This window comes from Chrysoperla carnea, chromosome 3 (genome assembly GCF_905475395.1).
Source record: "Chrysoperla carnea chromosome 3, inChrCarn1.1, whole genome shotgun sequence".
Lineage (NCBI taxonomy): Eukaryota > Metazoa > Arthropoda > Insecta > Neuroptera > Chrysopidae > Chrysoperla > Chrysoperla carnea.
The window spans coordinates 19620457-19639126 of record NC_058339.1 but is presented as its reverse complement, the minus strand read 5'-3'; the positions used below and the strand labels follow the sequence as shown (position 1 = coordinate 19639126).

At 29.3% G+C, this 18670-nt stretch overlaps 1 protein-coding gene across 2 annotated transcripts; it reads left to right on the top strand.

Moving 5' to 3' along the window:
- The first annotated feature begins 1688 nt into the window (after positions 1–1688).
- LOC123296923 lies at positions 1689–17270 on the top strand. 2 transcript variants are annotated; one of them, XM_044878631.1, is made up of 2 exons: positions 1689–3857; positions 16972–17270. In XM_044878631.1, exons 1-2 carry the CDS (start codon positions 1727–1729, stop codon positions 17115–17117), a joined length of 2277 nt encoding a protein of 758 aa, XP_044734566.1. In that variant the 5' UTR covers positions 1689–1726; the 3' UTR covers positions 17118–17270. The 2 variants fall into 2 exon arrangements, with proteins under 2 accessions (XP_044734566.1, XP_044734567.1); XM_044878632.1 differs by lacking the exon at positions 16972–17270 and adding an exon at positions 15357–15493.
- The last annotated feature ends 1400 nt before the right edge of the window (positions 17271–18670 follow it).

The window sequence follows — 18670 nt, the reverse complement described above, 5'->3', positions numbered from 1 at the left end:
TTTGTAAAGTAATTTGATCTGATTTAATCGGGAGTGTTGTTGACTATGTCTCAAGAAAATCGTTTTAGTTTGGAGAGAGTTACAAGAAAATAAAACTGAATTTGTCGAAGGTTTTTTAAATTTTGTAAACATCACTTGTGATAGTTTATTTGGTAGATAAAATAACATCAGTAAAATGAAAATTTAATAGAAATGATATATTTTGAATTGCAAAACGTTAAAACTTATCAAATGGACGGGGTTAAGCTAACAGAGGTAACTCAAAATTGTTCGCATCATCAGTAGATAATTAATGTTATCTCTCAAAAATAATTTAAATCAACGATTGTACAAGCAAGTTTTTATACCTCATCTATTGTCTTAATTAATAACACTAATTAATAACTATCTTGCAAATTTTGGTTGTTTGTTTCTAAACATTAGCAATCTTGTTATTATATACTTTTTATACATAAAATGAACAAATTTATTGCACAAAATATAGGGTGAAACACAAATTTTGAACAATAAGCTTCTCGTCGTCCACTTACATACCTCCATGAAACGAATTGAAAACAAACAATTGACAGAGTTAATACAGAAAATCTTATAGATTTATATTTCGGATGTTTTGTTATTTCGGGATCAAAAACCCCATTGCTCCAATTTCTGTCAAATATTAAATATTTCAGTAATAGAAAAAAAAAATTAGTAAATAACGATAAGAGTAATTAATCACTTACCCAGTGTCTCAGACATCCAGGTTTATATATTTATGTATATTTGGATGTCTAAGACACTGAGTTTCAGTTTCATTTACAGAGTGTTCCATTATTAGAGGTCAGAATACGGGTTATTTAAGTTATAGAGGTGCGAATATTAAATAAAATAACGTATTATCAATATCGTTGCTACTACATGAAATGCCACAATAATTACAGGTCCAGTTTTTAGAAATTTAACGCCCGTAAGAAGTTTATCAAATTATCAGTTACTGTCAACTGTTTTGTAATCTCTTATTATTAGATAAGACCGATGAATTATTGACATTTTTCGTAATCTATTTATTCAAACAAACAATAGACAAATGTTTAAAAATTCACTAAAACTATCAATTCAGAAAAAAATTCTGCGAATGATGGATAAACTAGCAAGAAAACCTTTTTTTATTTACGTACGTAACATAAACGTAAATGAAAAAGTAGGTATTTACGTCTGAAAATTATAACATTTCTGACGTCATATATCTCTCTGAAGCAGATACGTTTCATGTTATTGTTTTAAAATAATTAAAAAGGAAAAAAATAAATTCATGAGTTATTAATAAAATGAGTAATATTTTTATACGAAACAAGGAAAGAAAACTATTTGAAAAATAACCATGAATCATTCTTTCAAAGAAAAATATAGAATTAGAAAAAGTACATTGTATTGCGTACCATGGGTGGAAGTGAAACAAACAGCTGAATCAATATCAAAGAAGAGAGGTAAACATGAAATATATTAAACAAACTGAGAAGAGATGAAAAGAATTAAACAGAGCATTGAATGTCAGTTGTTACTATACCACTTGTATAGTTGAGTTTAGTGTCTTGTCTTGTGTGCATCAAATTTTTCGAATTGTGAGAGTTTTCAAATAAATATACAAAACTATAAATATTTTTTATCTCTGGTGGTGTTTTTGAAATAAAAATTTGTATAATAATAAATAAATAAAATAAATTTATTGGTTTTTGTTTTAAAAAAAATGGCGTTTAATACAAACGTCAAAACTCTTTATTATTTTTATTTTATTTTAATAATATGTTCAACATTTTTAATTAGTCCAAGTGATTGTGTTAAATTTTCGTTTGGTCGCTCAAAATCACGTTCAAAAGGAAATACACATAGTGGTGGTTCATCCAGACCACGACCATCCTCAAGCAACCATGAAAATACAAGGTTAAGTTACGGTCCAGATTCACATAGCCCACCCAGTAGTCATCCATCATCACACGTTGGATCACCATCACATGTTGGATCACCATCACATGTTGGACAACCTTCACACAGTAATCCAACGATTAATAAGGCACCAACAGGTTTTGGACAGCCTTCACACAATTATCCATCGCATAATCAGCCCCCAACAAGTTTTGGACAATCACATAATAATCCAGTACAGAACAAGCCGCCAACTAGTTTTGGTAGCCCACCAGCATATAATCCTGGCCATGCACCTCCATACCCCCCTCCAGGTGGTATAGGTTCAAATCCTTCAAGCTTCGGTAGCCCTGGTGGAATTCGACCCCCACCAGGTCATGTAGGAGCACCGTCATCATATGGACAAGGAAGTCATGCCTATCCTCCACCCCCGTTACCTCATAATACAAATACAGGAAGTCATGCTGGACATGTCGTGCCACCTCCATCACATATTGGAGGAAGTCATGCAGCTCCAAACGCACCACCTCTTCCAGTTAATACGAATCAAAGACCAATTGGATTCCAACCACCACCAACTGGTAACAAATATCCACAAGGACCACCAGCTTATCAAACACACCAACAAGGTTCACATGCTCCACCACCACCTCCATATAATCCATCATACCATGCTCCAGCTATGAATCATCCACCTGCATATAATAGCCCTGCTTACCATGCATCCCCATCTTATCATCCACCTCCAGCATATCACCCTCCAGCCTATCATCCACCAGCATATCATGCACCACCTTATACTCCTCCCGCTTACCATCCACCAAGCTACCAACCACATTATGGTGGAGGATACGGTGGTGGATATGGAGGAGGTTATGGCGGCGGTGGATATGGAGGAGGTGGATTTGGAGGAGGCGGATTTGGTTCACCGTCTTACTTTGGGGGAAGTTCATATGGACGTCAATCATCTGGAATTGGAGGAAATATATTGTCCGGTATTGGTGGAGCTGTTGCTGGTGTTGCATTATGGGAATTAGTGAGAAATCATAACAATTACAATGTACATCGTGTAAATACACAATCATATGATAGAGGATATGCTGATCGTGTCCAAAATCCAAGTGATATTAAAGCTGGTGACACTTACATTGTTACTCCAAATAACGTGCCATGTAACATTACCGAAAAGAAAACACCGACAGGCCGTGAAATGTATATTGATTGTAAATCACCAGACACATTCAATGCTACAGTGATTTTACCAAGCAACAGTACGGCTTCAATACCTTGTACACCGGGTAGCAATGGACAAGGCTGTGTTGGCAAAATAGAAATACCTGATGCAAAACTTCAACCTGTGAACTTTGATATTGTGAATGCAACGGCATTATTGGAAAGCCATTGTAAAAATATAACAAATGAAAAGGCAGAAGTAATGCCACCTGAATGTTATACAATATTCCATCCATTAGCACCTGAAGTAAAACAACCTCCGCCAGAGTATTGGAACGGTTTCTGTCAGAATCTTGCATTGTATTTACAAGTGAACAGTACAGTAGCAAACGAAACATTTATTCCTCAAGAATGTAACGATATCTGGTATCCACCAACATATTGGGAAACCTATTGTACATCATTACAAGTACGATTAAACGGTACAATTGATAATTCAACGGTTATTCCACCACAATGTTATAAATTATGGTATCCACCATCATATTGGAAATCGTTGTGTGCTAATTTAACTGCAAGTGGTGAGAAAATGAAAAAAGAAGATATTCCACAAGATTGTTACAATTTATGGGGTTGGGAAGATTATTGTTACAACGTATCGGTCAATTTAAAAACAACACCAAATATAACAGTACCACAAGAATGTTATGACATTTGGTATCCAGATAAAAATAATACGACTATTACAAGTACAAATGCTGCGACAGTGAATGCTGAAAACGGTAATTTAGAAAATTAATAATATTTCGTCTGTGTTTTTTGGGCTTTTTACTAACAGGTGATTTGGGCAATTTTTTTGTTTTATTTATTAGCCAAATTGGACCATAAATTACATAAAGAGAAGCACTCAATTATTCACATTGAATATTTCAAAATCAATTTTATTTACAATAACTTTTCTATGCTATTCGTGGTTCAGTTTGAATGTATATTTTTTTGTAATTAACAAAATTTAAAAATTAGTAATTTTGGGAAATAATCAATTCTAATTTTAATTTGTAGTAGCATTTTAAAATGCATGCTCATTGATAATTTTTATTCATCCATTGATATGACATGAAAAATGTTATAAATTAAAAAAACTTTCCTTTTTGGTATTTGGCGGACAAGTAGTAGGCTTTAATATTATATGAACCCTAATTTTTGAGGAGCCTCCTTAGGTTGAGGCTAAAGTACAAGCGTCGAAGCATAGATGAGATGATTTGGTTCATAATACAGATATGTAATTGTATTTCTAACATGTCCGTCTCGCAGATGCAAAAATGATGCTTTATCCATTATTGGACAATATCCTCCAGTTAAATTTATTACGTTTATTATACAGGGTGGGCCATTTTAATCCAAAAACCTAAATATCTCGTTTTGTAGCTAAGCAATCAAAAAATAACTTAAACAAAAGTTGCAGAGTTTGATGGGAGACATCATGTTCTGACATCGGATTGAACCTAATTCTACGGGTTTCTTTAATAGCAAATTTAGATCTTAAACTGTAAGAGATGGTATAACAATTTAAATTAGAAAGTTAATCCTCATAAAAAAACTAACATTTTTTATCTAAACCATTTTTTCGAAAGTTGTCGGCTTTCGGAGGAAATGCGACTTAAAAATATGTAACTATTGCATTTAATTGAAAGAAAACAAGCTTATCAGCAAACTTGCTGAGAAATGACTGCGACCAGTGTCTCCATTTCTTCCCTATGATGTGTTTTACGGCATTCTCTGACTCCCTAATTACTAAACTACATCGTTTCTTTTAGTCGCCATGGTTTTTTATGTAGCAATATGACGCAGAGGCAGTGGCACGCAAAGTCCTTCGATTATTCGACTATTTATTTTGGTTGTGGTTCTTAACATGGCGCTTCGTGTTCGGTCTCTGACCCGCACGTTTTACGATGTTTCTTTTAGAGCGCGACAATTTGAACGTCATATCCCAGTACTGATTGGGAACAAAAATTTTTTTAATGATACTGAAATGTTGATTTTGGCTACTTAAAAAACAATAATTAACTTAAAATTTGCAATATATGGTGTAATAATATAACGTCATTCAGCTAAATAAATAATAAACTTTCCAAATAGTTTTAAATTCTTTACTATCTTTTTTATTTGAAACAATATGAACACACAACGATGTGAATATAAAAGAGTTTTAGGTGTGAATTCATTTACTTTTTTTTATTAATAAAATTCTTCTACCATTATATTTTCATTCGTCACACTAAAGTGTAACAAGTGTCAATTCTATTTTTACTACAAAAAACAACCTACCTACGTCAACATAAATTGCATGGAAGGTTTCCCTCATTTTGTTAAGTACACTGTTTGCAATATTTTACGTAGAATAGGTTAACTGTTTATAAACATAGAAATAGAAAAATCAATAACTTTATTCTGGAAATTACCTGAATGTTTTTTTTTTTTTTTAATTTTATATTGTTTTTATTTTATATTGGTTTAGTAAATTACGTGTAAGATAATATGACAATTAAACTGAAGTAGGCTTTGATTCTAAAGAAGGTAAAAAAGTCGGCCAGGGGAACAAATATGTACTCACTCAAAAATATAAAAATCGGAATCATTCCGAGTCAAGTTTGATTTTTAAATGCGTCCTAGCTTCTGAAGTACCTCGACTTCATCTCTAAAATAAATCTCTTTATATGTAATTGGCTTTGTCTTGTTTGGTAGAGAATCAACACAAAGAAATTCGCCGTCACTGTTTAGAACTTCTACTTATACATCTTCCCTTCTTCCATTTTTACAATTTTTTTACGTACAAGGAAGTCTGTGTGTAATCTTTTAGTTGGATAATCCAATGTTTAGGTTGTCATTTTTATTCATGGGCTTTCACAATTTATATTTTATAAAAACTATTGCTTCCGGCATTTTTATTTAAAAAAAATTAATAATAAAAACATATGAAACATGCTAACCTTCATATGCCTTAGCAAAAATTTATATACATATACTGTTTATTAAATGATTTAACTCTAGAAATTGCTAAATTAAGCGGGATTCTAAATGTATGACTAGGGTATTGCACGTTTTATTGGCCAATTTATTTAATACGATAACACTTATTATGCTAATGTCATTATTCATCAGTAAAAACAATTTAGAAAATAAAATCGAGGCATTTCTAGAACAATTATCATAGTCTTTTTTATATTCATTTTGCGATAAAGGTCATATTAAATTAACGATTTTTCCTTATTGATTACTCATTAATTGTGGTAGAAAATACATTTTTTTAAACTAATGTTTTAATGTAATAACAATAAATTTTCCCAGTTGACTGATGTCATCTTGACGCCATTATGATTTCAAAACAAAAACTGAGGTTATCAAAAATTTGTAGATTATCACAAAGACTAAGGCTGAGTACACAATGTGACACTTTATACGGAGGATGGTAATACGCGTTTGTCCACTTAGAATAAATCGGATATGTAAATTGACCATGATATGTAGATAACAAAACACAAAATTATTTTTAATATAAAATAATGATGATTATTATTTCTAGAAGACAAATTCGGTAAAATTTAGCATTTAGTCACGTGATAACAAACACCAATCAGAAAGTGTTACGTCACGCCATGCTAAACGCTATTAATGTTGCTTGCATTTTTATTGAACGAAGCAGGTTACTTGATTTATAAAGATTGTCTTAAAACTGCTTACAACTTTCATGTACAAAAATGATTGTATGACAAGTCATAATGTCATTCAAGACGTCATGACTCTCTACACCATAGATTTATATTATACTAGTTTATATTAGTTGTCTATGCTTTACACTGTTTTCGAAGTAAATTTGAAAACTGCAACTGTCGAAATCAGAAGCGCTCTTGTTTTGCAAAACTTATGTGTACAAAATATATGGCCTATCGTTCCAGGCGTAAGGGCTTGCTACAGTCCTTGAAAAAGAGATAGAGAGAAGAAAGTTTTATTAAGTTGACTAATATATTTAATGAAATTCCAGGAGGCACTATAATTTTGATTGATATTACATTATATTTATTGGATATCTAATTTCACTGACGTATCAAAATGTGTATTCCTAAATTATTATTCTGCAATTTGAATTTAGAAGTTACATATTGTAAATTCAATAAATAAATTTTTACTACAAATTTTTAAAATAATCTATTTTCAAATTATTCATGTTTTTGCACTGTTTCTTATCAATTATTGGAAATATTAACTGTTAATTATGTAAACACATTTATAACATAATTAAAACATCTTTGATACAGTATTATTTGTTTGATAAGAATTTTTCTGGAATAAATCAATTCTTAAAAATTTTAATTGTACCAAAATTTCCAACACATTTTTATTTTTTAATTTAAAATTTTAACCTTTGATTTGTTTCTCAATAATTTATTCATTTATTTTTAAAAAAAACCGCAAGATAAGTGTATTTTTTTCGGACGCGTGTACTAAAATTTTTTAAGAATAATAATTTCTCAACTATAAACACTTCTTGAAAATAATATATTTATAAATATTTATTTATTTGGTATAAAATATATTGATTTATTTCTACTTTTGTGGGAAAAATCTCTTTTCTGTGTGAAAACCTCCAAATGTCGCTTAAATTTACTTGTAACACTTCAATTATCGTTTTCGTGCGAAAAATAAATATACCACACTCGTTGGAAAAATTTATTAGCTATTTGTGGTTGCCCAAGAACAGAAAAAGCTCTAAACTTTTTGCCGATGCCTGGATTCAAACTCGGAACTTCCCAGTCAGTAGTCGAATGTTTTAAAAACGATTTAATTCGCTCGACCACTGAGTTGGCTGGACATTGTATTTTTATGTATTTTTATTTTACCTTATTCTTGAATGACAGTGGAAGTAAAGAAAAAATTGTTGATTATTGTTCTTGACTAAGTTTTACTACATTATTTATGTTTATAAATTATCATAATTATTATTAAATGAAATAAAATGGTGTCAGAATTTACTTAATTTATTGTGGCATGGCATCATTCAACGAAAATTACAAATATAAATAAATAAAAATGAAATGATTTTAAAATTAAATAAAGCAAATAAATACCTAAGTAAACTAAGTAAATAAAACATGAAATAGTCCAGGTACCCGTCAGCGTACATTGCGATTGGTGAATTCTCAAATTTTCGTTTTTCTCTACAAAAAATTTAGTAAGCCGAGCGTTCGGCTTCACGGAGCCAGAAATTTTTTTATTGTACTGATAAGCTTAAAAATTACAATTGAATTTCATGTCATACAAAATGATTTTTCCATTCGTTGTTCATCATTTTCCTGTTAAAATTGGTTAGAAATTTTCTTAGCGCAGTAGAAACTGTGAACGCCTGACGTAGAGAACCAGTTTCTAAGCTAAGCATAATTATGTCAAACAAGAAAGAACCTGTATTTATCAATAACAATGTACGCTTACTGGCACCGGGACTAAAACAATTAAAAATCATAAAAGTAATTTTTTTTTTGAATTACTTGTTTATCTCTTTATAATAAATGTTTAGGTAAAAATATAAATTCATCAAATAACTGGTACTGTGTAATTTTTGCAGTTATTTCACCGCAATAAATGCACACGAAAATTAAAAAAAAAAGATCAAATTTTTTCAAGAAAATTCATTTGGTTCTCGAAAATCTAGTCCTTGGATATGTGTGTACACCTGAGTGTCTGGGAAAATGATAGCTAAAAACTATTGGGAAATTATAGTTTGTTATTTGATCAAAAATTTTATTTCTCTAAGTTTTTAGAAGCTATTGAATTTCATGGATATATCGTTTATAAATCTCTGGGTGGAAATCGACCAGGCAGGAAAATCTGAAAATGTCAGGAAATTTTGATATAGGTCAACAAAATTCCTCGCTATCTTATTCTTCTTCATCGCTATATTAAAATGTTGTAGGTGTATATTCTACATCAATTTTACAAAACCTCTGTTTTGCATTCGATTTATCTCAGCGAGTGTTTTTGGAACTGTTGGAACTATGTACCATATCGCGCATTTAGCGGATGGGAGTTAGACGGGATTAAATGTCCGACCTATAGTTTATTATCTTGTTATATTAATAGTATTCTCAACGAAGAAATGACCTTGTGGTTAGGGTGCTCGATTCTCTTGCGGAAGGTCGAAATCTATCTACGTCAAAAGATTTGTTTAAAACTTCTTCTTTCATAATTTAAAGCGAAAAGACCATAGCTCCCAACGAGTGTCCCACGTCAACTCTCATTAATTTTTATCTGAAAATAATACAAAGAGAGATTTCGTATTTTTCGAATAGAATAATTTCAAATTGCCTCAGAAACGGTCTGGAAATTTTTACTAAACCTAATCATGGAAAGACAGGCAAATTGGTCAAAGGACCTATTTGATAACCACCCTAACATATGTACCTGCATTAAATAAGTAAGCAGTACATGACTAGGAAATGCTCTTGTATAAGCGATAAAAGATTGCGGTTTATTTTTTAATAGTTCTGGATAAATTCTCTCAACGATTAGCCTACGCTTCCTGTTTGTGGTAAACACGTAAAAACGTCATTGCATTTACACGGAACAACAAAATTTTTGTTTTGATAAAAATTCATTTGAAGGATTAATTCAATCCTTTAAATAAGATTTCTCTTAAAAATTCTAATTATTCAATTTTTGAAAGTTAAATTAAAATGTTGTCGTTACGCTGTTTAACATTGTTGTTACCATTGTTACTAATTGTATGTAATATCGCGATTGTTCAAAGTTACATGTGTTGTAAGCATGTAATCGTACACAATGAGAATGGCCAGGAAATTATTTGTGATTATACTTATTCACCATGGCCATGTCCAAAGAAAACGGAACCTGTGATTGATTTAAATGAATCGTTGGACGATGTCGATACAAATATTATTACGGATGAAGAAAACAATTCTGATGAAATTGAGAGCATTGATTTTGGTGCAGATTCTAAAAATTATTGTCCACCTGGATATTTCCCGGATGAAAAAGGAGTATGCCGTGAAGTTTGGCCATTAAGAAAACGTTAAGTTGAAATTGAAAGTATGTATTTTAATTTTTCATGCTCAACAATTTCTTTTAAATTCTTAGGCCAATCAAATTAAATTAGAACGTTGTATCAAATCGTGTTTTTTTTTATAAGTTATTTACAATGTAGAGGCATTATTAAATCCAAGTTTTCGACCTCAGCAAACAACTAGATCATGCCAAAAAATAAAAAAAATCTCGAAATATTTGCCCTTGCTTCAGTTTTTCCGGATTTTGATAATTTTATCGGAATGTTTATGTAATTTTTAAAATTTTAAGTTTAAAGGATAAATGACACTCTAATTGAATTTGATTTTATTGCAAGTGGGTTGGTTGTAAATGAAAATAATAAGTTGGAATAGATAGTGTTTTAATTTATTACTTAATTCCATTTTTCACGCGACGGTTTACTTATTTTCTTCTTCTTGGGTTTTGCAATTAACAAGTAATTTTTATAAAAATAAATATTTTATATTATAATAAATATGTGTTTCTCATTGAGTCAGGAAATTACTTTCAATATTATTTTAACAAAAACTATTTGGAAAGAATATTAGATAATCCGTTTCTTTTTCTTTCCAAAAAAAAGTTCATTCGTAGTTTTCTTTACATTAAGGTATAACGTATTGAACTATTTATAAAATATTATTGAAATATGTCTACATAAAATAATGAAATTCTTATTTATAATAACTGCTAAAGTTACTATTTGGCAAAACATATATACTCCGGCCGCTGATCCAATTTTCGAGACCGATTATGTTCCACCAAAACGATCTATAGTTTTCAGTGTATTTTTTCTTGTGAATCCGAAAATCAAATCGTTTTTTTTTTTTTGAAATATGGTGCAGGACTGTGATAACGGCTGTGATAACGGATAAAATTCTATTCTCTAAAATTAACTCCTCGAAAGAATTATTCAAGAATAATAATCACTCTTAAACATTTTCGCTTATATCTCGAATTCTAATGAAAATAGGAAACTTTGTGGCCTCTCATTTTCAAGCTAAAGTTATAAACATTAAATTTAAGTATAATGCAATATCTAAATATTGTTTAAAAGGAAGTTACACCGGCTAAAAATATGAATATGTCATTTTTATCCTACAAAAAACAAATATTTACCATTTTATCAGACATCTCTTACTTAATTTTTTCCGGAGATATGATCATTTAAAGTTAGATACTGGTACTCGAATTAGTCGCATTTACTTGATTTTGGGATTCAGCGGAAAAAAATACTCCGAAAATCATAGATCGTTTTCGTGGAACTCATTCGCCCACGAAAACCGAGTGAGCGGCCGGAGTAATATAAATATAGCCAACGTTACATATAAAATGATGATGGTATTTTAATTTACCATAACTATACAAATACCATTCTAAATAAATTTTTTGTTTTTGATAATTATATTTTGCATTATTCATTTCAAGGTTAATTAAATATTCGTCTAATTTTAAAAATAATATATATAGTTAAAGTAGCCATTCTTGATTATTCTGTTTGTCCATTAGCTGAACACAGGAAAATCTAAAACATACAACTTCAAGAGATGAATCTGACTTGCTGGGTTCATGTATACAATTTCTCTTTGTTTTATACATAAGAATGTCTGTAAGAAATCTCCTTACTTCAAATAATTTTTAAATCATTAATTCGTTATTTTATATTTTTTGTTTATTATCATTGTGGGCGAGTAGTCATGCATTATTTTTTCAAAATATTTTTAATAAACATCGACTTTTCTATGATGTAAAATATAATGCTAAATTTTTTTGCCTGAAACCGTCTCCGTCAGTGTACAAATGAGCATCATGTTCATTATAAACATGAATAATTTAGTTTGAACAACCTAACTTGATATGTTAAAATATTAAATAACTTTTATAGAAAGGTTCAAGGACATTAATTAATATTAAAAAAAAAAAAAAAAAAAAACACACATACACACAAAACCTTATTATTGTTATTTATTTATGTTCATTATTTAACCCTTTACAGTGTCGTTATCTACTTAATTAATTGATTATCGAATCAATTCTTAAAAAATTATCGAAATTTTAACGATAAAATTCCTAAATCCGGCACTGAATTTCTTCCTATTGTCTATAATGAATAGCTCTAACCGATACAAATCAAACCGGTTAAACAGGCAACTGTTTGTTCATAAATAATAGTACAAAAAATATTTGTAGTACAAAAAAATTGGTAAAATACATCATTCAATGACTTTGGATTTCCCAATGTTTATTTTTTTTTTTTAATTTTATCAAGGTAATTCAAAAAGATTACTAAATTCTGATAGATGTATTTTTTGTACTTGTTTCTGTTTTATAATGTGGGTGTTTAAAAATTAATTAAATAATTTTTTCTCTTTAGATACAAATATTGACGTATGGAAAAAATTGATAAATCATCACAAATGTCAGAAGGTTTTTTGGAAGCCGCAGACTGTACTAGTCACTAAACTTCTTGATAACCAGATATTTGAATATGTAAAAACATTCGGAAATAGGGAAAAAAAATTCTTTATGGAAATTTTATTAGAGCACAAGTTTATAGCGCCTGTGGAAAAAAATAAGTACAGTTCATACTGGAATTTTCGGATTTTTCCAAAGTCCATTGTTAGGTATATTCTAGTCAAATGCTATAATTTAACAGTAACGATATCGAAACGGAAATAGTATTTCGCTCTATCATTATGATATTTGAGATTACTCTATATTGCAATGATTTCCATTCGGGGTCGTAAGCTTATTGGGTGTAACGGTTCGAGCTTGTGAACAAAGATGGATAACACAGCCCATTTGATTACTTTTATTGTCGGTTTTTGTTGTATCGGTTAGAACGGTTCATTTCAGACAACAGGAAATTCAGTGCCGCATTTAGATAGGATAACTTCGGGATCTCACAGCTTACATAATTCTGAACCTGTTAAAAAAATAGGCTAAATCTGTCGACAAGTGCATTCATGCTGGAAATCGCAATTTTAATCTTATTGATAGTGGCTTATTCCTATTTAGACTTCTTTAACTTAGGGTCATATAATTTTTCACTAAATATCAAATTCTGAATGTGTTTAACTCGATCATTGATTGATTTCAAGATAAAGGTCAAATCTTATGCCACTCAGTGTATCTACGTCATATACGCTCATTAACTGTTTGTTCTTGATCGAGGAAATGATTAATAGAATAGTTTTTTATGAAACTTTATTGTAGCTATGTAATTTCCGCTAATTTTCTTCGAATTACCTAATAGTTTTATTTTTTTGTTCGAAAGTAAACTTGTTACTGATTTATTAATCTGATTACATTCGTACTTTTAACAAAAGAAAAAAAAAACTTTTCGAATAAAATAATATGATGAATTAATAATATTGTATACTTTCTAGAATCTAGAACATGGTTAGGTATTGCGTATCATGGCTTTGTGTATGTCATGTTTCTAGCATAATTTAATTTAGTTTACTTCACATGTCATGTAAATATCACATTATTTACTAAGTACTTACTATATTGAGTGAACCTACCTACCTACGTCATATAAATATTTATATTATATTCATAATTTATTGCCTTAAAAGGTAGAAAACAAACAAGCTATGGTGATTATGACTTTTAGAGGCCAGGCTTCTATTTTCTATGCCAATTGAGGAGTTGGATTAAATAAGGGCGTTAATGTCCCTACGCTCTTTTTTGTCTCAATTGAATTTTTAAGATTCTTATGTTGTTATTTATTTACCATAAAAATTTCATCGCAGTAACACTAAAATTGACAGTTCTACATACAAATATCTGAACGCAAGTAAATTCTCTGTATGACCATGAGACTAGAATGGACTCTGTAGACCCAATACTTTCCGAGGTAAAGACTTTCAAAATTTATCGACGTAACTTTATACATCATAGCTAATGTCAAATCCAGTAGTTCTGATTTTTAACAGACTTGTTTAAGATGCTGGCCTAATAAATAATCCAAGTTTGTGACCTAGAGCGCCGAACGCAACTTTGCCAAAAATCGAAAAAACCCGTGAAAATTTCGGCTTTATTCAGATTCTGGCGATTAAAACCCTAAAGGGGTAGTTTTTTTAAAGCATGTTAAAACATTGTAGACTTCTGAAAATGTAAAAAGTTTATTAAATTTTGTATTTTCATTTGCGAGGTGAAAACAATAAATTTCGACCAGAAAGTTAAAAAAACAAATCGATTTACTTCATATGGGTTAGCGTTATATAGACGTATTGTTTCTAGGTGTTAGAATTTGTTATTCTTTTACATAAATTATTTATTGATGTGTGTTTATTTCAAATTGATTTTTGCGTGGGTTCTAATTAATTTTTAATGAGGATGACCGTTTTGAATACGTCAATACTTTAAATGAATGAGTCAGAATCGCTGGAAAATGTAATTCTTAATCAGGCTGAGACATACTGAACAAAACCGTCATTATTTGTTGTAGCCTCTTCTCTATCTTTTTATCCCTAAATTAGTAGGCTTTTCGAAAGAAACCATCTCTGTGAACCCATTTCTAAACATTTTTTTCTTTTTGGCGTATTTTAAGCGATATTTGAATCATTCGAAATGGATCACCTTGAATAAGATTGTTAAAATATTTCATCGGCATGGCATTTTTGTATTAATAACTGGCTAATTTTTTAAGGGCAATGACACAGGGTATATTTATTATTAGCTTGCTTCATCATTAATTTTATATGGAATTAGCATATTATTACTTAAAATTAAAATATTTTGAACCTGCATATATTATAGAAAATATTTGAATAGCCATACACAAAAAGGAACGTAATCGTTTGAGGATTGCGTGTAAGCTGACAAAAATAATTTGAGCGTTTAAATTATATTATAAATAGTAATACAAAAACGAAAGAGATCAATTTAAAATTTTCTTCATTTCTATAGAAATTCTTTATAATTTATCGATATCGAAGGTATTTTAGGAAGTTATATTTCTCGAATCATTCATGAATAAAATAAACAATCCAATCATGGGGTAATACATATTTTGAAAAATATTCGATCGAATTTTGTCAACAATAAACAGCTTATAATTCCCAAATACCTGCATTTTTAAATTAACCAAATCTAACATAATTTACTAACACTTTTTGTTTAATGGGGATACGTAATATCTTAATTGAAGCTACATCGAAAAAATTTATTGATTGTTTCAGGCAAAAAGAAAGGAACAATCGCTACTACTGTAGAGATATTCAAATCAATTAGTAAGGAAACGCTAAACGTATTAAAAAAGGCTGTGTTTTATGACAAAATTGAAAGTTTTTTTAAATTTTAAGTTTAGTTGTGAACCTTGTCTAGAATTTTTAGTATAAATAAATATAAATAATATTTTCTTTTAATATTCATTATTTTTTATTTTATTGGTGATGGTTGTTATTCTATTGTTAAATGGTTTTGGTTATCTTTTTATTGTAAGTTTCGCCTTTTTTTAATTTTTATTATTTTTATTATTAATTTTTTTTTTTTTTTTTTGCAATTCATAAATATGAATATTTTATTTCCCATCTTTACCCTATTGCTTGCTATTTTTAAATAAGGCGCTAAAAAATATATAAATTTTTGAAACAATTTTGCTTGCAGTCAAATTACCCATTAAAACAAATCGAATTCCAAATAGTTTTCTGTATTCTCTTTTCTAAGAGATCTGTCAGCCTATCTCTCTGATGATATATTTTTAGAAATAGAGCATATAATTATTGTTAGTGTTATATGCTGTAACTTAGGGCAGACATTACGACCACTTGAAAAGATACCGTCCTCTTGATAAAGCTGAGTTTCAAGCTATACCATTTTAATTAAACTAAAAATTTTTTATTCTCTGCAAGTGATGATAATATTTAAAAAAAAATCACAAATAAAACAAAATAAATATTAAAATTCTTAACACTTTACAATCACAATGCTAATTAATATACTCGAGGCAACAAATTAAGGTCATACCGGTTTTTTATTCTATAAATTATTACTATTACTAACTTCTGTTAATGTTAATGCGCATTTTGAATTATAAATGTCCAACATCCCATATTTGATTATTTTTAAAATTCTGTGACTCTAAACGCAATGCAAAAATCCTCCTTGTTAAACCTACAGTATCGAGGCGAAGTTTCGAATCTAAATATTCTGAACTCGACTCTGTGTGTTTCTTCAGATACAAACATTAGGCGTAATCATCACTCCCATGCCATAAATGTGAAATTTTGGAAGATCCGCGCAGTTTGATTTTGGAGGATGGTAGCTAAATAGACAATATACAGTCAAAGGACCCATTACTCTTTTCAACTGTACTTTAATTAATTTTACCTATACAGAGTGAAATAGTTTGGTTACGGTTCTTTCCTAATTTTTTTTCTTGTCTCAATTTTGTGATTTGAAAGATCACATATCAGATTTCAGACTTTGGAGAGAGAAACATTTGTTGAAATCTCTCGCTTGCCAACGACTCTGATACTTCATTCCCTTCGTTTCAATTTATTGCTTCAAATATCAGTCGTCCGACACTGTCATATTACAAAATTAATTGCGCGAAAAGTAATTCACGTATAGAGAGACGGACATTCATGCTTTACCGACAATGTACCGCATGCGCTACCATGCGACAATTTTTAATTTTGTGGTAAACATTTAGCCCTGAACAAATTATTATGTATGTTGAATGCGAGGTCTTAGATTGAACGCGAATTAAACGTTCGTACCTCTAGAATAGAGTAGTAACTACCAAAATACAAAAGAACTTTTAAATCTAAAATATTTTTTCTATTTTTTCAGGTTCACCAGCAAAATTAGGAACTGGAGAGAAAAGAACGGGTGAATTACAAATAACCGAAAGTAAAAGCAGTGGTACCACAACATCATCAACTTTAATATCCATTTCAACGTTTATAATACCTTTATTTTTATTTTATTTTAAATGATTTTAATAAATTTGTTATAAATGAAAAGTTTTATTTTTTTTAAATAAGTAATGAAAAGTTTTTAAGCAAACATCTTGCCTTCATTTCAAATATAGCTTATTTCTAAACATATTTTTCTATTGTTATACTTAAAAAAAAAATTAATAAAAAATATAAAAATGTGTCCTTAGAATTTGAAAAATTTTTATAGTCTACTAGCAATTAGAATTAATATACAAAAAAAAAAAATTATATTAGTCTATCTGTTGTAATATTATAAAATTTGATATTTGTATACTTAAATATTAATTGATGTGTGCTTATGTTATTTCTTGAACTTTTGTAATCTGTATGTAGCTTTAGAAAATTTTTGATAAACTCTTCTATGAATCGATTAGAATTGGGTTCAATCAATTTTTTTCACCTAAAAAACTCACGATGTTATTACCCTATTTAACACAATTTAATTGAACCAAAATCTATTAACATTTTAAGTGGACTTTTTTTGCAAAATCAATGCCATAAAATTCAAAAGGACCAGTTTTTAATAGTATTGAAAATCGGTAATTAAGCATATGATCTTTAGGCACACATTGGTTTTTTTTATATCGAAATAATCTCCATATATTACTGAAATCCAATTCAACAGTCAAATCATTATTTAATCCAAGAATTAACTTTTTAGTCATCAATAGGCGTTTATCGTGATTCATTTAGTGTGAATATGGTGTTTTTTTGCAAATAAAATATACATTCACGATCAAAAACTGAGAAATAAGACATAAAAATACTTAAAAAATTTTTTTTTACAATAAAATAAAATTCGCTAAAAAATCAGTGAGAAATTATTATTTTTAAATAATAATTTTTTCCCCGGTTGTATAAGCATTAGGAATGCTTGTTTTTTTATTCAAAAGATTTCACTTTAATTATGTGATTATTCACTATAGTTTTTATATTTAAATTTTTAATAATGGCGTTCAATTATATTCTACTTAAATTTCTAAACTGATTTTAATTCGCTTGCTTTTTAAAATTTTTTTACCGATTTAATTAATTTATATAATGTTGACAAAAAATATCAGAAAAAAAATTTAATTAATTTTTGTTAATCAATGAATACTCACAGACTTAATAAATAATTATAGACTACTATATTTAAAGTATTACGTATTTTACATAGAGGTAATAACATAGAGGTTTAAAGACAACAAACGCAATAAGTGAATAGATCTTGTTTCGGACAGTTTTTTAAAAAGCTAATGTATTACAATGAATAACAAATATCTTGTATCTTTGTCCAATTTATTACTGTCTATCCGAAACAATAATGAATCGTAATTGAAATGAAAAAGTATTATTAACCGCTCAAATGAGACCGAAAAATAGTCCGTCCTTCTCTCTTTGTCTCGCAGCCTGGCAACGCTCGAATATTTTGAATTATTGTATAGACAAAATTTTAATTAAGAAAATTTTCTAAATAATAATATTTCAATAATATTTAGAATATACCTAACCTAAAATATTGCAAAGCCAAAATAAATTGACACATCATTGAGATCGAAGAGATGAAT

What these genes read in the sequence shown, in the direction of transcription:
- LOC123296923 (XM_044878631.1), top strand. Translation starts at nt 1,727, where the DNA reads ATGGCGTTTAATACAAACGTCAAAACTCTTTATTATTTTTATTTTATT. An exon ending in GACAGTGAATGCTGAAAACG is followed by an intron (nt 3,858 to 16,971) that starts GTAATTTAGAAA and finishes CTATTTTTTCAG; the next exon opens with GTTCACCAGCAAAATTAGGA.